The 27,267-nt window shown below is 35.2% G+C and overlaps 1 protein-coding gene across 5 annotated transcripts in view; it reads right to left on the bottom strand.

The window, feature by feature from the left end:
• The window catches only part of ANK2 (ankyrin 2), a 501,960-nt gene that overhangs the window by 119,923 nt on the left and 354,770 nt on the right, over window positions 1–27,267 (bottom strand). For 2 of the 5 annotated variants that reach the window (XM_030916064.1, XM_030916069.1), the window contains exons 6-12: window positions 25,568–25,753; window positions 22,170–22,268; window positions 20,550–20,648; window positions 12,808–12,906; window positions 7,066–7,263; window positions 4,857–4,955; window positions 4,594–4,692 (exon numbers count right to left, since the gene is read on the bottom strand). In XM_030916064.1, coding sequence (XP_030771924.1) covers window positions 4,594–4,692; window positions 4,857–4,955; window positions 7,066–7,263; window positions 12,808–12,906; window positions 20,550–20,648; window positions 22,170–22,268; window positions 25,568–25,753 — 879 coding nt within the window. Of the gene's footprint in view, window positions 1–4,593; window positions 4,693–4,856; window positions 4,956–7,065; window positions 7,264–12,807; window positions 12,907–20,549; window positions 20,649–22,169; window positions 22,269–25,120; window positions 25,145–25,567; window positions 25,754–27,267 lie in introns of all 5 variants that reach the window. The other 3 variants (XM_030916058.1, XM_030916054.1, XM_030916049.1) reach the window with 2 other exon arrangements.

Genomic DNA, 27,267 nt, shown 5'->3' with positions numbered 1-27,267 from the left:
TCCTTTATATAAAATGGTGTAGTATTTGCATGTAACCTATGCACATAATCCTGTATAATTCAGCTCTGCATTAGTTACAATACCTAACAAAATATAAATGCTATATAGTTGTTATACTGTACAGAGGGCTGATGGTATTCAAACGAAATAAAACAAGACTAGGTGCAGTGGCTCAAGCCTGTAATCCCAGCACTTTGGGAGGTCAAGGCAGGAGTACTGCTTGAAGCCAAGCATTCAAGACCAGTGTGGGAGACATAGCAAGATCTCTTCTCTAAATAAATAAATAAATAAATAAATAAATAAATAAATAAATTAGTCAGGCATGGTTGTGCATGGCTGTAGACCTAGCTACTTGCAAGGCTGAAGCAGGAGGATAGCCTGTGCCTCGGAGGTTGAGGCTGCAGTGAGCCATGATCTTGCCCACTGTACTCCAGCTCGGGTGACAGAGCAAGGTTGTGTCTCAGAAAAACAAAAATAATACTCCTCAAATCTTTCTGTTATTTCTAGGTCTGATAAAAGGCTAGCAATTGTACTAATTTTGGTAGAAATGAAGATAATAATAAATTTCCTTATAAGAAGTTAAAAGTCAAAGAGGTCCCAGGAATTCCTACTTAATGACAAACTTTCATGTTTATTATTTATTTATTTATTTATTTATTTAGAGACAAAGTCTCACTTTGTCCCCCAGGCTGGAGTGCAGGGGTGCAATGTCAGTTCATTGCAACCTCTGCCTCCTTGGTTTAAGTGATTCTCCTGCCTCAGCCTCCCAAGTAGCTGGGATTACAGGCATCCACCACCACGCTTGGCCTTTGTGTTAACTTTTTAAGCCAAGCTTTATCAATAAGAGGCTTTCAAAATCTGAAATGTTTCCAATACTGGTCAATATTTCTGAAACTTTATTTTATACTTAAGTTATTTTTTATGGGTTTTACACACTTGAAGTTGATGAGTTAAATATAGAATCTAATTTAAAGCACTAAAGCTTAAATTCAAACAAAGGTTATGTATAAACATACACATGGTCTCTCCACTTTATAATAACAGTCTTGTTTAATTCTTATCTAATGCCTCTGGCATAATGGACTTCTACTGTAAGTTGCCCTTAGTAGTCTTTTGATTTAATATTACCATTGTTTATATATAAGAATAAATAAGAAAATGAAGGTCAGGATATATTGTTTTAATAAATAACTTCTATTTCTTGATTGTCAGGCACCCTATTTTATTTAATAGCCCTGTCTTAGGCCGGGCGCGGTGGCTCAAGCCTGTAATCCCAGCACTTTGGGAGGCCGAGACGGGCGGATCACGAGGTCAGGAGATCGAGACCATCCTGGCTAACACGGTGAAACCCCGTCTCTACTAAAAATACAAAACTAGCCGGGCGAAGTGGCGGGCGCCTGTAGTCCCAGCTACTCGGGAGGCTGAGGCAGGAGAATGGCGTAAACCCGGGAGGCGGAGCTTGCAGTGAGCTGAGATCCAGCCACTGCACTCCAGCCCCCGCGACAGAGTGAGACTCTGCCTCAAAAAAAAAAAAAAAAAAAAAAAAATAGCCCTGTCTTTCTTATCTCAAGCTAATGAAATTTAAGGATTGGGGAAAATTTTTAAGCACAATATAATGTGTGAACTTTACCATTCGTCCACTGATTTCTTATGGGAAGGAAGATAAAACTTCATAAGACCTTGCATTCTTTCTTGATAGTTGTTAAAATGCTTAAGTTTTCTATTCCTATGGTTATTGATGAATACTTTGGATTATGGATATGTTGTAATTGGAGTTTGGCATTCTAGGTTTCAAAGTGTATTAATAAACCTTCTGGAAAAGGAGATTTTCAGTTAAAAAAATGTCTATACGTGATTGAGTTACTGGTACACCTCACACTTCGAGTGAATTCTCAGACAAAAACAAGACTAGCAAGAGAATGAGTATGCTCATGTCCAAAGCAGGTACTAAATTTCATGCCACTCTTCTCAGTTGTTAAAACTGACTCTGCTGACAGGGCTACATTGACTTCCACTTCGGGCGCATCAAGTTGAAAAGCATCGAAGCACAACAAACAGCATTGCATTCAAAAATGCAACATGATTTCAGGCAACACACAAAGGCTCCAAGGGTGGGGTATTTTAGGGTCAGGAAGTGACCAACTCTGACACAGCAAGCAGGCAGTCAGTGTTCACACGGTTTCTTCATCAACTTGCAAAGAAATTTGGATCCAGTAGCTATATCCTCAGATTCTGAGAAAACACAACTTCACAGGCATCTCACTGTTAGAGAAAGTTAAATTCCTCTAAATGTAGGATTGCCAGATTTAACAATTAAAAGTATAGGACAGCCAGTTAAATTTTAATTCCAGACAAACAACAAATAATTATTTTACTATGTCTCAACTATTGCATGGGTCATACACAAAATTTATTTTTCATCTGAAATTTAAATTTAACTGAGAGTCCTATAATTTACCGGGCAGCCCTATCAATAGGTATCTGCTTCCTGAAGGATGTATCTTACAAAACATAACTAGAAAACATGGAAATTATATTGGCATGTGCCCCTCAAGAATTTGTTTTGAGGGAGCGGAATGGAAAGATAATATAATGGACAAATGAACAGATAAAATGAAGAACTTTAAATAACCAACAGTTGGAAGCTAAAATTTAATGTAACAATTGTCAAATTTGAGAGTCTTCAACAACCTGAAAAACATGTCAAAATGGCTTATTTCAATTAATATTTTATTTTTATTTGAAAATATACATGTACCCTATATAACTTTTTTTAATAGAAGGGAGTATATTATAACTCCATAACCATCTGAAGATTTGGAATTGCTTAGTGAAGAAGCAAAGTAAGAGTGGCCACAAATTCCACAACCATTTTATATGGATTATTCTTTGAAGATTTTGTAAAAATCTCTCCTAAAAGAGGTTAATTTAGGGGATTGCAATCAAGCAATCCACAGAATATTCTTGTACATGTTATCATTATAATGTGATAATATATTGTAACATAATGTCACTATTGCTCCTCTAATTCCATAGGCATTGGAATGCAAATAAGAAAAGGTGGAGAAAAAGAGGAAAAGGCGAGCAAGAACACAGAGGGTTTTTTGTTTGTTTGTTTGTTTTCTTTTGTTGTTTGTTGTTTGTTTTTTGTTTTCATGTTACTGGCCTGTATGTAAGTCTGTTCAGGTCTCAATTTAAAAAAGAAAAAAAATGGTAGTCATCTCAAAAAAAAGCGGGGGGATGATGATTACTTTTAAAATTCTAAGAAGTGACTAGAAATTAAACTTATGTTGGCACATTGTGAAATTACTCTTATGTCTAATGGAGTAAATAAAGATTAGCATATAATATTATGACCTTAGGACCAATAAGCTATAATTAAGAAAACTCATAAATATAGACTTTCAATTCTTCAATGATTTTATGCTCCAATTACTAAATAATATGAAGAGAGAGTATTAAATAATTTTTAAAATCAATTAAATTAACTCTCACAGTGAATTTCCTAGCCATCAGAAACTTCACTGTGGAAACGGTGTGTGAAATACAGAAAAAAAAGAAATATGAGAGGGAATACAAATAAAAAGTGAAATTGGACATCTCTTTCACAACTTAAATGGAAAGAGATGCCAAAAATTAGCAACAAGTGCCAATCAATTGCTTTTGAAAACATAGCTCATTTTAATAATAAGCACTAATATTTATTTTGAAAGAGTTATTTCTGGTGCACATGTGAACCTCAATACTCTACTAGCCCTTCTTGAACTTCAAATACCTGCCTGCACCTTGTGCAAAGAAGTTCTCTTGCTCAGGAGAACATTTGCATTTGATGATCTGTCATGATACAATGACCAAAGTTTAAAGGGGAAAAATCCAAGAATATGAGAGATATACAAAGAAATTAGAAGTGGAAATTCTAATTTAGATTACATAGAAAAATTCTGAGACATCCAGTACTTGTTGACTGAATGAAAGTGGTCTGGAGACCAACATTCATTCCAGGGTACATGGTATAACTTTCAGCTAAGAGAAGCCTCCACTCTAGCAAATCAGATCAAATCAAAAGTAAAAATCAATGTAATGTTACAAAATGGGAAATCCATGTAACTGAAGAAGGAAGAGTTTGATACCAAGTAAAAGTCTCTGATATTGATCTCTCTCTGGTTAATCTTTTGTTAAGATTAATTATGGTACTGATTTTATGTTTTTGTAAAAATTGCCTGGAATACAATTCCCTCAAGCAACTAGGTTGAGCCCTGAAGATTCTATTCCAACCAATTATCCATTCACTTTCAGAGGAGCTTTTAAAATGTATTTTGTTTTAATAAATGCATTTAAGAGGCATGTTCAATCCACCTACACCCAGAATCTTAAGCTGTCTCACTTCATAGCTTCCATTTTACCTCCTATCCTATCCAGGTTCTTTCAGTGAAGTTCTGGTGATTATTTCAATAATATGTTATTACAAGGACCCTTCTCAAAGCTTGGTGGCTTACTTTGAGGACATACACGCAAACACATGTACACACACCCACAATCTCTGTTCCTCTCGCTCTTCCTCCCTGGGGTTATTCTGACCCAAGCCATACTCACAATGTTAGTGACATCTGGAGAGGCTCCGTTCTGCAGCAGAAGGAGGACAATGTTCAAGTGGCCCATGAAGGCAGCCACATGTATTGGTGTGAGGCCAGACTGCGAAACAAACCAACAGCAGTTTTACTCCTCTGCACCGGTGGGGCTATGGGGCTTCTTCAGATAAATAAAACTTGAGTGAAGAGGACAGAAGATGAGAAAAAGGAAAGGGAGGAAGGAGTAAGAGAAAGAATGCTTTGTGACTAGCTAAAACATTTTTCTACCTCTGTTATAGCTTGGATTGAAGCCCCATATTTCACCAGCAGTTCCATGACTTTGATGCGGTTTTTCTTGCAGGCAATGTGCAGTGGAGTAAAACCATTCTGTGCAAAAGACAATCAAGTTAGTTGAAAACATGCAGAAACAATTCTCACACAACTCCATGCTGGCACATTGCAGGCAATAATGTTACATCATCACATAATGTTACCATTTCTTCATTCCCTGTAGGTGTTGGAATTTGGAAAGAAAAATGGTGATGTGTTCCTGTAGGCACTGAACTTCACTTATGTGTGGTGGGCCTGTACATAATTCTGTTTGTGTGTTTATAGAGAAAACAAAAGTGAAGAAAAATACACGGTCCTTCTCTTTAAAGAAAGACAAATAGACAAGCAATTATATTTTAGAAGTTCTAAGATGATTTAAGGTATATTGATTGTCCTGGTTAGTAAATGACTTGAAGATGAATTGAAGATAAGCATATATTCTTCTGAAGGGTCATTTCTCAGAGCATAAGAATTATTCATCTACTTAAAAAATCTAAGAATATGCTGCCTTTCTAAGAAATATTTCAACTTTGCTACCACTTTCTTTATAAAGGGTATATTTCAAGTCAGCAGAAATCATTATGTTGATCAGTTTTACATACAGAAGCTATATTTTTACATCATTTTTATAACATATATGCCAATCAGATAACTTTTATTGCACAAAGAAATGACTGTTAAGTTCCTGGATATTTTCCAGAAATGTATGGAGAATTTCTGGGATAAATGCAATGAGGTAGCTCTAGGAGTAAAGAAACGTGGGGAAGAAGTCTGTCAGGTACTTTCTAACTTGGCGAACTAGGCTAATGCCCAGGAATTGGGGCAAATTAAGTAAAATGTGTTAAATGGCCCCATGCTTACTCATCGTGTATTACATTTTTTTTTATTTCAACAATGTTCCTTTGTTACTTCTATTCTGCCAGCTAACATTTTTGCATGTCCCAACATGGACCAATCATCAGTCAATGTTTTTACACACTAGCAGTTTTCAGGAAAGCATATGGTCTTACTTAAGCTGATGACTTCTTATTTTTCACAAGAGTGACAAACATAATTAATTGGTTAAGTCATTTCCCCTGTTTATGAGCTATACAACATGCCAGATGTAAATAGCCACATGCACATGCAGCACTTAAAATATTTGCAAATAACAGGCTGTGATATTTTATAAGCTTATTGACCACTATCCAATTAAAAAATTAATGTTTTTGACTCCCTAGAGAAAATGAATGTTTTCATATAATTACATACAATCTGGAAAATATATTCATTTCCCATGAAATTATCAATAAATTGATTCCAATGGAGAAATTCTCATAAAAATCATATTTAATATTTGATGATTCTAATGAGGGTCTCTCAGCTTAAATACTGATTGTCCGAAGACCAATTTTCACAGACACAAACCATGTAAACACATAGAAAAAAGGATTTACTTTAAGTTTGAGAATTAGGAAAAAAGAGGCATAAATTAGTACATGTCTAATACTTCCAATGATTCTTGTTAGAAAATAAGTGGAAAAGGAAGATTTATTCAATATTAGAACTGGGGAGTCATAAAATTGCTCTAGGGACAGCCTCTTGCAGTTTTCTCTCCAGCAGTTCCTGAAATGGTGTATATAAAATGCTCCCTGAAGCAATAACACACTAGGCATAATGTTTCTATTAGCCTATGGTTGAGTAATCAAGTCAACAAGGAAAATTTTCAAGTGAACTCTTCATAGGCTTACATTTTATACCCTCTTACATAGTCAAATATATTCACCATTAGTTTTTTTCCAAAAAGAGATTAATAAATTCAACTTTTCACACTCGTGTTCTAACTTTATCTAGAGGTATCTAGAATTTATTTGGTAATCTATTTTTCAACTTCTATTTTCCATTTAAAACTGCTTATCACTCCAAAGGTTTCATATCAATCTGTTTGCAACTCACTAGTTTCAGAAACGTCACACTGGTGTTCTCTTAAATACATCTTTGCTCACCAGCATTTGTTAGCAAACTATAAAGGTATGAAGTAGACAGGCCGATTGTGAAGAGTGACAAATTTACCAGCATTAACTACATATCTGTAACCATGCATTGCTGGTGTATGCACGTTGGTCAATGAATGTGGGTTTGTTTGTCTCAATCTGTATTCAGTAAATGTGGACTGGGCCAAGTTTACCAGGGCTCTGGCATTCGGATTGGCTCTCTTGTCCAAAAGGAGTTTGGTTACACGGTAGTGGCCACAGTGCGCAGCAACGTGGAGGGCTGTCAGGTAGTCTAGGGTGACATCATCAACAGGCGCCTTGTGCTGTAACAGGTGCTTCACACATTCCACGTGGTCTCCCTGGGCAGCCATGTGTAGTGGAGACAGCCCATTCTGCACATTAAGAGAAAACAAAATAATGTCAATTTCTTTTTCATTAATTTCAGGTTCCAAAATACAGCAAAGTTGATGCTTGATTTCTAACACAGTTAGTGGCAGGGGAAAAAATAATTTCCATTTGACATCAGAATATACAGCAGACTATATTTGGTAGAGATGGGCACTAAGAGAACATTTAATTTCATAATTATACTACCATAGACAAAAATGCAAATTAGTATGTCTGTCATGAATGGTATGTGTGGCAATTTACTGGCAATTTAGCCTGATTTTACAGTTATTAGGGCAATATTAAATACAGAAAAATAAATAATAGCTAATGCTTAAGTTATTGATATCCAACTCCATGCATAGCAGTCTGCATTCATTTAATCTCTCTGCCTGCATTTCTTATAAATACAGAGGGAAGTGGGTGAATGAGAAGTAAGTTCATTTACAAGAGGTCAGGGAGGTATGGAAACTTTGATCATCTTTTAGATCCATGTTGCTCTGAAATTTTACAATCCCTTTTTCCTATAGTATCAGGAGACTTGAATTGGACTTGGAGAAAACAGGCTGGTAAGAGCTAGAAGAGTGTGAGACAAATGTGGGCCATGTGCCAATGACCTCACAACTTTTACATTTGAGGGTAATCTAAATTTGTCATCATTAATATGGACCAAAATAGCTTTAGTCTTAATTCTAGAATAACGTCAACAGCAGGAACACAAGAAAGCAGCGTAAAGCACTGTTCATCAGACTTGGTAAGACTCTCATTTTTTTAAAGCTAAATAAATAAACTTTCAGGAAACAGTATGTAAACTTAGAAAAAAACTAAATTTTAAAAAACAATTTGCCTATTAAAGACATGGGACTATTGTCTTTTCTTAATAACCAAATATGACCACTAGAAAAAGGATTGTTGGCCACGTATCCAGTTTGGCAGTAATTACATCCAACAAAGCAGAAATTGTATCTGGATACGTTACCAGAAAAGGCCCCCTGCCCAATATTCTCAACAAGGAAGGTGATTTCAACAGTGAGGGACAACAAAAAAAAAGCACATTAATTCTTAATTGTGGTAAAGTATACGTGACTTATAAATTATTCATATATTTTGAAATAATCTTCATTCATAATTATGCTTTCATATTTAGAAATTCATTAAATAAGTTTAGAAAAGGAGGAACAGGCTGATGAGAAGCCATTTATGCATTGAGGGGAAGATAATTGTCAAGGACAAAGTGTAGAAGAAATTCAAGCCTTGATGACATTTGGACTAGATTGTTGCATGTTTTTTTGAAAAATTGCCATTCATTGATGCTATTTTACCTATTTGATAGTTATTTATATGGAAAATAAAATATTTATAATCTAGTCTTTTGTTCATTTTACACATATTTACTTAGCACCTACTCAAGCCCTGTTCAAGTACTGTGGATACAGCAGGGAACACAACAGACAGGAAACCCCTGTCTTCAATAAGGTTACATTCTAGTGTGGAAGCCAGACATACAATTTCAAAATAATAAGAATTAAAGTATATAGTAGGTTGGATGGCCATCAATGGAAAGGAGAAAACAAAAACACAGAATGGCCTAGGGAGTTTGTGTACATGAGTGCAATTTTGTTAGGATGTCCAGAAATGGCCTCACTGAGAAGGTGAGTTTTGATATGAAGGAAGTAAGAGAGCTAGTTTTGTTGACTTGGGGGGAAAAACACTTGAGACCAAGAAAAGGCAACTGCAAACATGCTGTGTTGGGATCATAACTGGCATGATTGATATCAATAATCAGTAAGGAGAAGAATGTGGTTTAAGGCGAGTGAATGAGGAGGATAGATAAGGGGAGGAATTCATAGAGGTAAGAGATTTTTACTCAGAGAGACATGGGGTGCTGTTGGAAGGTTTAGGGCAACAGGATTACTCTTGCTGCTGTGCTAAGAATAGACTACATGGACAAAACTCAAAAGAAGGAAAGTCAATTAGGAACCTCTTACAGTCCTCCAGGTAGGGTTGATGGTGACCTGGAACAGAATGGTGGTAATGAGATTGCTGGCAAGCTGCTGACTTAGTGATACATTTTGAAGGAAGAGGTGACAGTGTTTGGTGACAGAATGTGGAAAATGAGAAAAAGAAGAGTCCAATATGGCATGAGGTATTTGGCCTGAGACCTGAGAAACTAAAAAAATGAGATGGCCATTTGTTGAGATAAGAAAGCTAACAGGAAGATTAGGTTGAGGGGTGGGTATTATATCCAGTGCTTAATTTTGAGTTTACTAAATTTGAGATGCCCAGGAGACATCCAAGTAGCAATGGTGAGCTGACATCTACATATGGAATTCTGAAGATACACACTCATGGCACCAGCATACAGGTACTATTTAAAGATAGAACTGCATTAGATTTCATAGTAAGTGAGTGCCAATAGAGAAAAGATACACAGACTGAGCTCTGGAGGTTCTAACGTTCAGAAACCTGAGAGATGAGGAGGAACTAGTAAAGGAGACTAAGAAGTGGCAGCTAGGAAAACAGAAGGAAAGTCAGAAGAATGTAATGTCCCAGAAGGCAAATAAAGAAAGTGTTTTGAGAAGACAGGACTAAGCAATCACACCAGATGATAGTAACAGGAGAAAACGTAGACTACATGGGTTCCAAGTCATGTCACTGGATAGATATGGAGGTGAGAGTGTTTGGAAATTCTCTTCCAATTGCTTCAATTCTCTCAGTGTTGTGGGAAATGAAGACAAGGAAAGAAATCTAAGAAGTCTGAAGAAAATATAGAATGGTCAGATAGGAGGGATTGACAGTGAATAGACTTAAAAAACAGAGCGTGATTGTCAGGCAGCATTACCAGCGCACTTGAGGTTAGCAATCATGAATGTAAAGTGAGCACAGTTAGTGTGGCTGGGCGTTTCCTGTAGCCACATTTGGTTGCATGAATATGAGTTGAATTTAACTGAGTGAAATGTAGGTAGTATGAATATGTAAGAGTGTAGCATAAATGACTATGAAATTTGTGCCTGGCAGAGGTAAGGGCACGATGTGAATGAGGAAGAGTGAAACTGTGACTGAAAGTCCCAGCAGAATAAAAGAATTTCGGAATTGGGGTTCTGAAGAGAGTGAGCTGAAACACAGGAGGGGCTGGCAAGAGGGAAGTTAGACACAGAAATTGTAGAAGGTTTACAGTTACCAAACTGAGAGGCCAACTTAAAGAATTATCTACTGCTCTAATCAAAATCATTAAAGTCACCAAGAATAAGAAGGGGTTGTGGTGAGGAGTCACAGTTTGCTGAAAGCTAGAATTGACAAGGAATGAGTCGGGTGACACTTAGATAGTTGCTTCAGAAGAAAGAATGGGTGATTTAAACCTAGGAGTTTTTATGGAAGGTAATATGGTTTGGCTGTGTCCCCACCCAAATGTCATCTTGAATTGTAGCTCCCATAATTCCCTTGTGTTGTGAGAGGGACCCAGTGGGAGACAACTGAATCATGGGGGCAGTTTCCCCCATACTATTCTTGTGGTAGTGAGTAAGTCTCACAAGATCTGATGGTTTCATAAGGGAAAGCCCTTTCGCTTGGTTCTCATTTTCTTCTCTTGTCTGCCACCATGTGAGATGTGCCTTTCACCTTCCGCCATGGTTGTGAAGCCTCCCAGCCTCATGATTGTGAGTTCCTCCCCAGGTGGAATTGTGAGTCCATTAAACTTCTTTGTAAATTGCCTAGTCTCAAGTATGTCTTTATCAGTAGCATGAAACGGACTAATACAGAAGGGGAGGAAGAATAGTCTAGCATTAGGCACCTATGCCATTCCCAGGAGAGCAGTATCCCCTCACTTTAACCTGATTAATTCATCTTCTCTGTGTTTCTTACCCTATACATATCTCTATTTTTTATATAATTATCTTTTTTTTTTTCTATCATGCCCACTAAATTCTGAGCTTCTTGCAGCTATAGATTGTGTATTATTCATCTTGATGGTGCCTTAGTGACTAGAACTCTTGCCTGGCAAATTGTATCTATTCAGTATTATATAATATTTGGATGCATAAATACATGAATATAATTGTACACTCAGAGACACTTTATGCAAGATCCTTACATCTGAATGATACTTGATTTTACAGGAAGGACATTAAAAAAATTCCATCTAGGTAACCCACCATCTTCATCAGTGATATGACAATTACAAGCAAACTCTGCAGATAAGATTATTTTATGGTTTGTAAAGCTTATCTGCCTATTTTCAACTTGATATTGGTTTTTGTATTGGTGGTAACATGATTGGTCTGAAATTTTGTTATTTCCATTTAAATTTCAATGTTTCTTTATCAAAACTTTCCATAATTATCTCTGCATCACCCAGCCCAAATTGCTGCATTTTAAAGACAGATCTATACAACATTCACAGTATAGGTGTGAGAATAAAAATAATGCAGATAATTATTTCTCTTCTTCATATATTACTGATTTGAAGCCACTCTTTTATGGCATGTAGGCACATCTTTACAAACTGAGTTCATTTTACACATGTCTTAAACATATGGGCTAGTTTTGTTTCAAATGATTTCTATTATATATAAATTGAAAAATATTTGTTTGTGTCAATTGCCTTAGTTTCTTCAGCTTACTCTAGTAATAGCATTAGTTGATACCAACTCTGTGGTGGGGGGGTATGAGGTGGAATGGAATAGGGAGAAAATATAAGAAGTGCCCTTTATCTAAATTTGTGTTGTATTTAAGGATCCAAGGTTGCTGCGTATCACATTAATCAGGTCTGCATGAGTATCTTCAATTCGTGTCTCAAAATATTTTCTGATAACCCAGTGTAGGGTTGGATAACAGAGAACTATACAATAATAAAAGCATTTAAAATACATTTGATATTGAAAAATCTTCAGCAAACCAACTCACAGTGTGGCGTTCATGTATATGGAAAAGTGCTTCTCCCACATATGAGCATATTGATAAAATGAGAGTGAAAAGTGCTAGATGTAGTATGTCATAAAGAAAATATGCTTGTTTAATAGTTCTTTGTAGGTGGCCTATTGCAACTTGTGCTTTCCAAATCACCTCTACTAATCTTCAACATAATCAACCAATACCACTGTTGAGTAATTATTTTTTATTAGTATTGCCTAAGAGATAAAGAATGAATAAGCAAAAAGATTCATCTTGTGTTGCTAATTGTGCTGCTTTAAAAGATAATTTTATATATATTTCACAGTCATCTGAGAGGATTATAAAAATCTAGACTCAGAATCTAAGAGATATTCTCATTTATATTTAATATACAGATGTATTCAGAATTCCATCTGCAGTAAGAATAACAGATAAAAATATAGAAAAAAACTTGAAGGTACACATTCAATACATCTTAATGCATATATCTGTTTATTTTAATATTTTTAAATGGTTTGATACATGTTCCTATTCCTAGCACACAATTATTAAAGAACTGGAAAATGCTTGGCTGATGCTTCGATTTAAAAAAGAATAGAGATAATATATCAAGTGACTTAAAGATTCCTTAGAATCCCATCTTACTCATAATGACTCACCTTAGTCCTTGCCAGCAAGGGAGCACCCCGTTCCAACAGAAGTTCCACCACTTGGTCATGCCCACTTCGTGCAGCACAGTGAAGTGGTGTCAACCCATCCTGCCAAAAGAATTGAAGAATTAGGCCCAAGTTCACTTTAAAAAAAAAATCCAAATTTCATCTATTTCAACTATAAAGAGGGAGTTCCTAAACTCAATCCTGATCACTCAATAAATCTGTAATAGAACTGCAATTTGTTAAATGACCAGAAAGAAGATGAGTGACAGAGAAAACAAGTCAGAAAGACATCTTGACAGTGAACAAGAAAGAGAAAGGAAAAGACAAACAAAACAGAGACAGGGAGAAAGCAAGAGAGATCCCCTGTGTGGATGGAGGGTCAATGGAATGAAATTGGCTTCTGGTCATGTGTTGGCGTAATCAAGAAGATGGAAAAGCAGAGTATGTGGCATTTGTTGAACTTTAAAACCCTACTCACTGGAACCGAAAACAGGGATTATATAAGTTTATACTGTTTTCATGTTGTTTGTTCTAATATACTTTTACCTAAAAATTTTTCTTAGTGTAATTTTTTCATATATGTTCTCTTTTGAATTGTCACCACTTACATATGTTCTCCTAAAATGCTCCCTAATGCTTGTAAAAGTGAAGGGTCATTTTTTAGACTATTTTAAAGATTTTCACACATATATTTCAACATTTTGGAAATCACATAATTGCTTCTCAAAGATGAACTTTATTATTAATAAATAGAACTCTAACTTAATCAAATAAAATATGGCAGAACTGTATGCTATCTTATTTATAAAACTTTCTGATCTTAACACTTCTGGGATAGCCTCTGATTCCAGAGCAATCCCCAATGCCTTCTGTCTTTTATATTTTATCTCTCTTTAGGGTGGCATGGCCAAAAAGCAGAGTGGGTGGGAAATGTGAGGCAAAATGTAATTAACGGTGGGCAAGAAGCGAGAGAGAAAATGAAATACTGAGTACGTAAATTTACTGGTGATTTGAGGCTGAAGGAAAAAGAAAAAAAGATTGTCCCAAGGACAGAGGTGGAAAAGGTGGGTAAATCATAGAGAATCGATGATGAGCAGTTAAGAGGATTTCAGCAGTTTCTGATTTATCCAGAACTCGAATGGCCTCTTGTTTGTGTCTCTACTTTCAGGACTATCTCTCCAGGTTATGCTTTACTCCAAATAAAAACAATTCCTCTGAATTGCAGCGTTCTTTCTGACTCAATGCTGGGATTTCTGTGCAAGATGTCTTCTGTTTGTCCCTCCAGACCCATGCTCTACCCTTCTGTGCTCTGCTCTGTGTCCCAACACACTGGCCATTCTAGGGGGCATCAGTGAGCTGTCTTGTCCTCTGGCTTCCAACTGGGTTTGACCAATGCAACAAGACATGAAAAGGACTTCGAGAGAACTCCCAAATTCGGCTGTGTGTCTTTACCAAAGTTGACCTTCCTGCCTTTCCACACAATTCTCTCCTTTGAAGTTCTGGGGGCCTCCTATACTTCTCACTTTTTAGGTCTAGCATTGGTATTGAGTACCGCTGTTACTAGCCCCTGGGATTCTACACTGTCCCTTGTCCCTTTCCTACAGACTACACAATATTATAAATAGACCCTTCAATAATCTCTAATCAAATGATCAAATTTGGGCCTCTGTTTATGGCTAGGATCTTGACTGATAAAGATTCTTTGCTTTGTGAAATCCGTTTAACTAGTATGAAGATATTGAATAACCAAAATGGATTTTGCAGTTTTGGGTACCTAAGAATTAGCATGAAAAGACCGCCTTCTCAGAAAAAATTTTAAAAAGTATTTAACTACTGTAGGTGAAATGCTACATTATTTTAAAATTTGCCAGACAGGAGCCTAAAAGAGTTGTTCGGGCAAAGTGATGACAATGATTACACTTTTGTATCCTGATAAAAGCACTCTGTAGTGGAACTACAGAGCATTAGTTGCTACATAACTTACCTAACAATTAGATAGAGCATAGTTTCTCAAATGTATTCTTGGTGAGGGCTTTGTGGAGACCTAGGGTTTGAGAAATCCCACATGGTGAATAGAGGCATCATATGTAACAGTTCAGTGTGTGGACTTCGGAACTGTGGAACCCTGCAGTGAATCTCAAATCGGCCACCATGGGTGAATCTCTCTAAGGCTCAGCTTCCTGATACATAGAGTGGAGATGATGTTTCTCACCCTATTTAACTTGCAAGCCTTGTTTGAAAGATGAAGGAAGGAATGCCACCTTACATCTTTTTTAGGAAAAGCAGCATATTGCTTTCTGCAAATTACATGAAATAGTCTTTGTGTAATCATGTTGAAACCTCCCAAATACTCTCAGGGTAACAATGGGAGCTTTATGGAGCACATTTAATATACCCACAAGAACATCAAGGAAAAATAAGGATTAAATTAGTTCTAAATCCTACATTTAATGATGCAAGGTGTCTGTCTTTATAAGATGTGTGAATGATGACATCAAATTCAAGTTACCCAACAGGCTCAATTTGATTAGATATTGAATATTTTCTAAAAAGCACATTATCAAGTTAATGCCCCAAAAAAATTACTTTCAAGCTTTTGTATTCTAAAACCCTTTTACTTAAATTCTTAACTTTGTAGTTGCAGGTTATGGGTTTTTCCCCCTTCCAGAGACCCCTTGTGTTTTCTGTTTTTTTTTTTTTTCTCTAGAATCAATTCTTCACACTGATGTACTATCCACCATGATGTGGATAATTTTGATAAAGGTAGATCAATCAACACTGGAGGGATGCCATTTATGTAATTTCTTTATCTTTTCATATTTCCCCCTCTTTCTGCTTGGGTCATTCTTTCAACAATGTATCCTGAAGTTTGTGTATTCACATGGGTAGGCTCTGCTGATTACCAAGCTGTGTGTCCCAGGTCAAGCTACATAATTCTGCTGAAACGCATTTTTCCCTTTGGTAGTCTCATTTCTCAAATGAAGATCTCCATATATTCTCAACAATAAAATAATGCACACTTTATAAGTTGTTAGGAAGATAAAATAAGATGATATTTGTAGAGTACTTAGCAGGGTGCCTAGAACAACACATGCATATGACAATTGACAACCATTATTATTATTGCTTTAATTATTACACCTAATAACAAGTAAGAAGGGTGTTTGTTTTTCCCTATGTATTCTTTGTTCACCATCCTTTAATGTTTTTGTACACTTTTTATTGTTTGCATTGAAATATGTTTTTTAATATTTTAAACATAATCCCTATATGGGGTATCACCACATTTAAATGATAAAGAAGCTTAAAAACAACAAAAAAAAGAATAATGCCTTAATAAAGCCTAAATTTATAATTGCATTTTAACTAGCTATAAAATTTATGTTTTCACATTGAAATGAGGTCTTTCAGATACCAGTAAAAGGCTCTGGTGCAAATGTCTTAGAGTTTCACATTAGATAGTAGTCAATGATGAGAATGCCAACAAGATGGAAAATGTCTCAATGATTGCCAAAATGGTGGTGAGAGCCAAGAAGTAACTGTGGGTAATATTTGTTTTTTAATTATCCAAAAGCCTCTATAGATCTTGCTATTCTCTAGATAATAAAAACCTTATGAACGAGAAAAATAATGAGAAGACCAAGGTAAGATCCTTGACAGAATATGCTAAATTCAGAATATTTGTGGTTAATTTAAATGCTGGGGGAAATTGAGATGTCAATGACAAAAAAAAAAAAAAAACAGAAAACATAATACTTTAAAAACATTCCAGTCAGGCGCGGTGGCTCACGCTTGTAATCCCAGCCCTTTGGGAGGCCGAGGCGGGCGGATTACCTAAGGTCAGGAGTTTGAGACCAGCCTGACCAACATGGAGAAATCCTGTCTCTATTAAAAATACAAAATTAACCAGGCAAATGCCTGTAATCCCAGCTACTCGGGAGGCTGAGATAGGATAACTGCTTGAACCAGGGAGGCCGGGGTTGTGGTGGGCTGAGATTGCACCATTGCATTCCAGCCTGGGCAACAAGAGAGAAAACTCCATCTCAAAAAAAAAAAAAAAAAAAAAAAAAAAAAAAAAAAAAAAAAAAAATTCATATATAGAAGTTTTCTTATATTCTCTAAAAATATAGTCAAAACCAAATTAAACATTGATATAGTTTATCAATGCTTTGATTTAGGCGTCACCACCTCTCATCTTGAATTCTATTTCCCATAATCCCTATGTGTCATGGGAGGGACCCAGTGGGAGGTAATTGAATAATGAGGTGGTTACCCTCATGCTATTCTTGTGACAGTGAGTTAGTTCTCATCAGAGCTGATGGTTTTATAAGGGGCTGCCCCCTTCACTGGGCGCTTATTTCTCTCTCCTGCCACCATGTGAAGAAGGATGTGTTTGTTTCAGCTTCCACCATGATTGTAAGTTTCCTGAGGCCTCCCCAGTCCTGCAGAACTGTGAGTCAATTAAATTTCTTTCCTTTATAAATTACCCAGTCTTGGGCAGTTCTTCATAGCAGCATGAGAACTAACTAATACAAACATTTTTTCCATTTTTAAATACTTTTCAAAAGGCAAAAGAAAAAGCAAAACATATTCATTTATTTTGGTAATCAAATATTATAGTTCCAGAATTGGCCTCCCAATTTCAGCACACTGTCCTTGATTTCAGTATTTACCTCCTACTTGATTTTGCCTCTGGTAAGAGGGATATAGGTCTGTTAGCTGTAGCCAGAATGAAAAGAACCCAGCAATGCTTTTAAAATCCTCCTACTTACAGATGAAGAAGTATTTCAACTTATGGGGGGAAAGTTTGGTGCTAAAAAAGTTCAGTGCAACCCTATTCACAATAGCAAAAACTAGGAACCAAGCCAAATTCCCAGCAATGATAGACTGGATAAAGAAAATGTGGCACATATACACCATGGAATACTATGCAGCCATAAAAAAATGATGAGTTCATATCCTTTGCAGGGACATGGACGAAGCTGGAAACCATCATTCCCAGCAAACTAACACAAGAACAGAAAACCAAACACCACATGTTCTCGATCATAAGTGGGAGTTGAACAAAGAGAACACATGGACACAGGGAGGGGAACATCACACACCAGGGGCTGTTGGGGGATGGGGGTAGGAGAGGGATAGCATTAGAAATACCTATTGTAGATGGTGGGTTGATGGGTGCAGCAAACCACCATGGCACATGAATACCTATGTAACAAACCTGTATGTTCTGCATATGCACCCCAGAACCTAAAGTATAATAATAATAATAATAATAATAATAATAAAGTTCAGTGCAACCATTCAATATTGTAGTAGCTAATCCTGGGGTGTGCTGGAACCAGTTCATATGAAATAAGGAGAGCCACTTTTTGCACACCTCTTCCCAATTCTACATTTAGTGATACCATGTTGCTAGCTCTAAACTGACCACTGTAGAAGTATTTATACCATGGAAACTAGCAAAGGCAATGCTACAAATCAAGGTTTTTGTTTTGTTTTGTTTTGTTTTTTAAAGAACCTATTATTAAACTTTTACAAGACTGCTAACTTAATTCCTTGAACTGTTGACTTGCATCTCTGTGAGTCTAGAAACCTACTCTGTCTTGTTAACTGTTGTACCTTCAGGGTTCACAGCACCAAGTAAGAACTCAATAGTTATTTGTTTAAGGAATAAATGAATGGAATGTTTATACAATGTATACAATTAGAAAACCTATTTTATTCTTTTTAAATCCTTGAATGAAATTTATTTGCTATATCTAAGGGCTGCACTATGACAGAACTAGTATAAGAATCCATTTCTCGTCATTTCTTAGTACTATTTTTATGAAGATACACTGCGTATTTGGAGTTAGAATTTTTAATTGTATACCCAAATATATGTAAGCCACACATATTAGAGTAATTTTATTAAGTAAATATTGTTGATTAATAAGAACAAAGTCAACTATCTCAATAATGAGTGAATACTCCAAAAAGCATTAATAAAAGCAATGTGCATCCCTAAGACACTGGCCAAGATAAAAATTCTTTGCATTTCCAAAATGCTTTCTTTCCAGTGGTAATCTCATAAAGGCAGTATATAGGAAGAAATTATGTTAGTAAAGTATGCTTGTAACGTAATACATTGGTAATGTTAGGAATGATGTTAGTAATGTAGTAATGTGCAAAAGCTCATTCCTTTAAATATAAAGAACAAATAATGTGCAAAAGCTCATTCCTTTAAATATAAAGAACAAGTAAGCAAACCATGCAACTTAACGCATACTGTTCCAAATTCTGTATACTCACAGTATGCTAAGGGAAAAAGGCATGCCTACTAAGCAAAAAGTAGAAACCATATAAAACTCTGATGCAAAGACACTGGACACCACAGCAAAGATTTGACAGAATGCAAACCTCTTCAGAACTCCCACGTGTTGTGATGTAGCCACTCTGGACCAAAAGCTTTAGAGAAGTGAGATTAAGAAAGCAAGGTTTCCTGAGGTCATCAAAAACCATAATTTATTGCCTGGGACTGGTTTAGATTCTGGAAGCTTACAGATGATGAAGTTTATCAAACAAAAGTATTTGCTGGCCCCTAGATTTGCAAGGAAACTAGATTTGATCCTTACTGCTGGCACTATGAAAACATGAAGTCTCAGCATTAAACAAAATGAAGTTAAATACTATGAGACATATTCCATTTACCATCTTTCATAAGCTTTTTACACCACATATTAACATAGATTTTTTCATACTACATATTCACATTTTTGTATTATAGGCACATTTGAAGTTTTGCCGAAGTCTATGATTAACAAACCTACTCCAGATAATTAATACTGAAATACTCCTTACGTGTTTAAGTAAGTAACTACATATTATATAACGTCAGTAATATTATCAAATATTATGAAGAGCTAGGTAATTTACTTGCTTTTTCAAAAAAGGTAAATATAGCTAAGAGTTAATTCTCACACAACTTTATGAAGTAGGTGTGTTGTTATTAGCCTAAGTTCAGAGAAGGTAAGTAAACTGCCAATATAATACAACTTATTAATAGTAAAAATAGGATTTGAAATCAGGCAGTTTGCCTTCATTCTGTACTTTTAACAACTGCACTCTACTGTCTATCTTGTTATCTATTTGGAGTGTATTGCAAACTTGAAATGATATTTTACCTAAGTTCAAAACAAATTAAGGATAGCACTTCTACCAAAATGATATAAATAAAGGTGTAGTATACTAACTGTATGCTTTTCTCCATAATAGCAAATCCCCTGCTCAGGCCAGTATAGCATAGCCGCTTAAGAAAAATGAATTAGGAATTGAATACTTAGAAGCCAAAGATTATAAACATGTACTAAAATATTTTGTGTAAAAGCCACATTCTCAATGTATGGTAATTAGTTCGGGTTCTTGATACTTATAACTACCCAAAAGAGAGTTGTGTAAGCCTAATCTTTGATCTTTGGTCCCAGAAAATCACTACGCAAAAACTTGAAAACTATCTCATTGAGGGACCAACACTTTGCTTCTCTGGGCACTTATGAGCAAATATTAATTTCACTTTATGGTATGAACCATAATTTACACTACAACGTTCACTTTAAATGTTGTATGAGATTTAAATCAATTCCAATAAAGCAATTTCCTTGAAAACACATTGCCTATGTTAATGACCTGGTGTCTCGAGGTGCCTTCTATGAGGATTGAAAGAAATAATAATGGTAGAAAATTGAAAGAACAGAGACACTCACCCTAGTTTTGGCATCGATCTGACCGCCTCGATCCAGTAAGAGTTTCACCATGTTTGTATTTCCCCTTTTGGAAGCCACATGCAGAGGAGTGATTCCATTCTATACCACAGAAAGACCAAACAAGAGCTGTTGGGTATGACAGGGCATGATGGCGATGCCTTTGTGTTAAAGGCCACAAAGGAGGCTGTGACCTATGTGGTAATTTGATCCACAATTTCTACTCTTTCTATGTCTTTGATTTTTAAGGAACAAAAATCACACAAACCACAAAACAATATAGTTAGAGAATGAAAAATGGAATGAAACTGCATAACTAAGTTAGTCAATAACTACAAAATATGTATAGAATGTACACATTACAGTCAAGAGACAAAGGGAACACTTTAATGTAATAGGAACAAAAATTTAAAATCTACCTAAGATAGGGCCCTAGTGTAAAGTCTTTCTTTCTATAACATCCATGCACTTAAAGAGTCTGAACTCTTAAGTTTTATGATGCTTAAAAATAGAATACAAATATTTATATTAATATTCAATATAAAAATGATTCTTAAAAACATCTCCTTCAAGTTGGGCATGATGGCTCATGCCTGTAATTCCAGCACTTTGGGAAGTTGAGGTGGGAGGATTCCTTGAAGCCAGGAGTTCAAGACCAGCCTGGGCTACATAGTAAGACCTCATCACCACAAAAAATTTTTAAAAATTAGCCAGGCATGGTAGTATGTGCCTGTAGTCCTAGCTACTCAGGAGGCTGAGTCAGGAGGATTGCTTGAGCCCATGAGTTCAGGGCTTCAGTGAGCCATGATCGTGCCCCTGCACTACACCCTGGGCAACAGAGCCAGACCCTGTCTCTAAACAGCAACAACAACAAACAAACATCTCCTTCAGAATAATTCAGTAAGAAAAACAGCTTGAAAATAACAGAACATAGTTTCACTGCAGATGACTTCTTAGTACAAAAACATTACACATACAAATTATATTTATTTATTTTATTGGCTATCACTCATCATCATTATGGCAAGGATATGTACCTGATTTTTTGTGTGTCATAATTTTTGAATATTCATATTCTGCATTAACTGTATATTAAGTATACTGATATATACCACTATTATGTAAGTGAATTCTTTCTAATAAAAGCATACCATGAAACATGTAACAATGTGACACCTTTCATGTATTTTAGTAAGACTTCATGGGAACAAATTCTCAATTCATTAAAAACAATTCCCTATCAAATTGTGTGCACCACAGTCATCATAAGACATTCTACTTATATATTTTATAGTTAACATTTTAACAGTTTATTTATTGACATGACTTATCAGGATTCACGGCATGATTATTAAATATAACTGTTCATACTGGTCAGAATTAATGTCCTCTTTAACTATTGGAAATGATTTGTGCATGAATTTACAACATTCTTATTTTCTGCTTAAGCCAAGATGACTTCTTGTGGTTTAAAGAAAGAAAATGAAAAATCTAATATCTCCAGCACAGATCCAGGTAAGGAAAAAGAAATAAAATCTTTAAGACAGCCATTGGTGTTCCTTTTTACTTTCTTAAAGTACTTATTTACTGCTATCTAGAATGAGAAACTATTTTAATCCATACCCTGGCTGTGAAGTCCACAGCAGCTCCCCGGTTTAGAAGAAGAGTTGCCACGTTGACATTTCCATAATGTGCAGCTATGTGCAAAGGGGTAAAACCACTCTATGAAAGCAAAGATATGATGGTCAGTATAGCGCCTCACTTTTCTATGTTGCAGCCATTGTATTAGTGAAGAAAGTCACATGGTAACGGTCTACCTAACATATAAGCAATAATAAATGCTTTAGTAAGATCTTAAATCTTAACGTTATAAGGTGGTACATAAGTAAACATATAAAAAGGTAAATAAATATTCTACATTTATTGGCATAATATTCATGGCATATTTTTAATTATCTTAAATATTTATTTATGAGATTTGTTGTTTATACAAAACAGTGTTTCTTAAGTTGGTCTTGCATATTAAAGAAAACCAGAATATGATTAAACAACATAAAGTTTCAGCCATAGGATTAACATATCAATGAACTTGGTTAATGTCTTTTCAGAGAAGATTCAAAACCAGTGTTTTTGTTTTACTTTTGTTTTAAAAAAGCAGTATTGGTTGGCATTATAATTTTGGAAGCATGAAAGTATGTTGAAAAATTTTTACAAAGGATATAGAATTTGTTCCACATCATTTACACTGTCATGATATTCCTATACACTGTTACAACTGTGTAGCAAGATTATGTTGTTATCGTGATGAAATAATTAAAAAACAAAAATTAAAAAATATACTTGGCATCAATAGGAATATAAAAGGAAGAAGAAAGTTCAGCTTACTCCAATTTTGAATGTTAAACAAATTTTATCAATACAATAAAATGTAATTTAACCAACCAGGTTAAATCAACTCAATGGGCATTACAGAACTGTTTACTCTCAAAATGTGTAAAAAATAAGTCTGAAAATATCAAATGAAAAAAATAGATTTCCTTTTCTTTCTTTTTCTGATGAAAATCTAGTTGAAAATCATTGCCATTTTCGCAATAGAAGCATATTAACTCTTTTCTTAACAAAGTACACAAAGATCTGATAATTTTTCTTACTCTCCATAAGTTTCACTACTTAACAAAAGATTATGGGAAAAATAGAAACTGTTATTTGCTATCACATTCTGCAGATTTTGGGTTACTTGGTATCGCTCTCTTTTAGTTCAAATGAATTGTTTACTGTATTGTTTTTAAGAAATATTTTCAAAATTACAACCATTTTTTTCTATTGAGTTGATACATAGGCTTTGGTGACTTTGTTTTAAAAACACCCTAATTAAGCATTCAGATACCTTAGGTAATGAAAATTTGTGCTATTACTGTAGCAACATTGGCTACAAATAATTTCTCACTTAGAGAGAAGTAAGACACAAAATGAGAACAGTAACTATTAATCGAAATCCCACATCTATGATCAAGATATTTTTATTTCACATTTACATCATGCCAATATTCATGTCAAAATGGAGGGGGAAATCAGCCCTCAACCTGGCTGTTATTTGATAAAATGTCAAATTTTTATATTTTAGGAAATAATTGACTAAATTTGTTTCATTTTTATATTGATCTTTCCTGTCACTCAGACATATCCTGAGTGTGTGTCTATTACTGATATTACAATTTAGTTTCAGAAAAACATACTGAGGCTGGCTGAATCATTTTCAAAGTATTTAAATATAGTAATATCATTTACAAAAATAAACTAACTTAGTGTCTGATATATCCTCACTGATCATTCATAATGATACCCAGGCTGTGAATCTTGGATCAGCACAAAACTGGTATCAGCCCTTCAGAGGAACTCTTCCCTGATTAACATGGAAGCAGGAGGCAGAGTTCACATTTCTACAGGATTAGACAAAGGGGTTTCTATTCTTTTTACTCTATTGTCTTCAAGGAAATACTTATAACTCAGTAAAAATTCACCCAAACTTCTGCTTTCACAATGTTTAGAGCCAATACAGATTTCAAAAATGTATCTTAAATAATCATCAAAAAGCATCTAAGAAAGTAAAGGTATTGAAATTAGTTATTAAGGTATCAATTTGTATGGTTCTAGTTGTGAACAAGTTCACCAAGCAGTTGGGCTTTCCATTGTCTCTGACTTAGGTTCCATGCAAAGACAGGGAACAAAAGAAATAACACAAATAATTCAAGTATACTCTGTGAGAATGCTCATAAGTCCACAACCTAGTCATCAAATGAGATGATAGTCTAAAGAATCCCCTCAGCAAAACAATAATGGACCTACATAAATAGTCACTTGTTTTTGAGTATAGGTTAATTTGTGTAATACACATCAACAATGTTTGTGTTAGTGTCTCTCTGTAGCAATGGCCAAGGAGAGACTACTAAATACAGACATATACAAACACACCATACTGAGAGGCTTCTGAACTTAATGTTCTTATTGATTGAAGTGACTTATTTTGGAATGTGGAAAATACACGATTCTATGACAAGTATTTTAAGACTTAGAAGAAAAAGTAATTGGTCTGCTCTTGATACGTTCAATAATATCATTTATTATATAAAATGTGGTAAAGAAAAAGAGCATACAGAAAAAAGGGCAACTGCAATTAGGTAAAAAGACAAAACACAGAGAAACCTCCCAAATTTTCACTTCCTAAGAACTCTAACCTGAGAATTCTCATTAAGGAAATAAAATCATATCTCTTCTTGACAATAAGTTAATAGTAAAGCTCACTCATTAAAATATACGTTAAGAAAGAGTTTCATTTCATTCTCTACTCTAATAACCTATTTAAATAGTTTTACTGATAAAATAATGCTTCTATTATATGTTACATTAAATATCTTTGAATTATCAGTTTGCCTTCATTATGAGAAAGGTTTCCAAATTAATTTCCCATTAATGGAACTTGTAATCATTAGTGTGAATTAGTGAGCATTTATTCTAATTGGGCAAAAACTAAAAATAAAGACAAGGTAAATTTTGGTATAACCACAATACTGTACCTCAGTTGTCCTATTCACCATCATCTGAAGCAGTGTTGTTTGGGAGAAAGAGGGAAGATATTACACAATGCAAAATTATGGAAACAGTCAATCCGCTCACTGCAGTTGGGTATACTGTTCCAACATGCCAAAATGCATTCTACTGAAAGAAGACATCCCCAAGCACTACACTATACAGTTTTATATTTTAAATTCTATTATTTGTGACTAAAAACAGAATAAGAAAGCAGATTTCTAAAAAGCTCAACCTCATCTTTTAAAGAAAATTATCTTGCATTTAATTTTTTTAGATGGTCCCCTTCTTTCTGAAATACCTCTGAAAGTCATTTATCTCCTTTTATGACCAGAAATAATTTTGCATTATCACCATGGCCTACTTCTTTATCATCCCCCAGGAGGAGTCTGGCAGCCAAAGAATTCCTTTCCACAAATGTGTTCAGCTTTTACCTTGGATTGTACGTCAGCATTGTGGTCATTCTGAAGAAGGAGTGCGGCAGATTTGGTGTCGTCTTTCCTAGCGGCAATATGCAGAGCTGGCAGTCTCACTTTCCCTTTGGTGTCATTTTCCAAGAGGATGGCCACCGCCTGGTTGTGTCCTTGCTGGAGTGCCACAGCTAGAGGAGTAAAGCCATCCTGGTAAAATAGAAGGTAAAAATTGTCTGTTAACATCTTTAGATGCTAGAGATTTAGTTCTAAGCATGATGACTCTAATCTTTAATGATAATGATTGACAACCAAATATTACTGGGAAGATTAGAAGCAGATTATAACCAGTTATCCATCATATTATGGAATAGTTTAATCAAATGGCTTTCCTAATTTCTATTCTATACATTTTGAAAACCATCCACATTCTTTAACAAACATACTACATACAGGATGTGCTCAAATGTATGGTTGCAATCAAAAAATAAAAGTGAGAACCAATCCTAAATAATGCCTCTGTTGGTAAAGCAGAAAAGTGGGGAGGGTAGACAGAATGGAGACCAAGTCTGACTGGGAATCGAAGATATGGTAACCAAGACAGGGAAATAAAATATATGATTGACTATGCAGGTTACTAAATATCACTGAATGGTTATGGAAAACAGCCCCTAGGGATGGAGTTGTCTATTATCAATTCAATTTTGGAAGTTTAGGGAACAATACGATCTAAAACTCTGGCAAATTAAGCTAATTTATTAATTATGCTCTTAATAGTTGAATTTTATATTATTTTGCCCATTTAGATACAAAATTACATGTGCTAGGTAATGTAGAAAAACCTGTTTTCAATTCTAAACTTAAGAAGACAGTAAAAAACCAGTAGCATGGGAAGTGAAAAGGTAGAGAAAACTTAGTAGTAGATAATCATGCTAGAAAACTTGGAAAGCTATATTTTTCTCTCTAGAAACAAGTATTCAGTTCTTGGAAAGGTGACAAGTACATCAAAAAGTAATATATTTTAGGCTCTACTTATGTGAAAGAAAAAAAAAAACACCCTTAATCCACAAAAGTTGGAAAACAAGTCTCAAAGTTAGAAGTTTCCTTTCACATAGAGAAAAAAATATGGACAATAGAATGGTAAATTGAAAGACTGCATTCTAGGCCGGGCAGGGTGGCTCACATCTGTAATCCCAGCACTTTGGGAGGACGAGGCGGGTAGATCACCTGAGGTCAGGAGTTTGAGACGAGTCTGGCCAAAATGGTGAAAAATCATCTCCTCTAAAAATACCAAAGAAAAAATTAGCTGGATGTGGTGGTGTGCACCTGTAATCCAAGCTACTTGGGAAGTTGAGGCAGGAGAATCGCTTGAGGCCAAGACTGCACTCTAGAGACGATGGTAATTTACCACAATTTAACTACTCAATTTTTTTCCAATAATAATTGTTTTAAAGTCACTGCAGACTTTTGAGGAAAAAATAGTTTTCCTCAAGTGTATTGTATCATGTATGCAGTACCAGCAATAATAATTTTTTAATAATAACTGATTATTAAACATAATACATTAACAGAATGGAAGAGTAAAGCATGTAGTATCTTAAGATGAAAAATAGTAGCCTGAATTTAGAACTTTGTTTGGCACATATTAAATGCTCTGTGAATGAGAAAAGCACAGACTCATTATCACATACATATTTAAATGTATTATCTCCTGCAGCACTGTG

The sequence above is a fragment of the Rhinopithecus roxellana genome, chromosome 2 (assembly GCF_007565055.1).
Source record: "Rhinopithecus roxellana isolate Shanxi Qingling chromosome 2, ASM756505v1, whole genome shotgun sequence".
NCBI lineage: Eukaryota > Metazoa > Chordata > Mammalia > Primates > Cercopithecidae > Rhinopithecus > Rhinopithecus roxellana.
The sequence above is the reverse complement of the archived record's forward strand: the minus strand, read 5'-3'. Positions and strand labels throughout refer to the sequence as shown.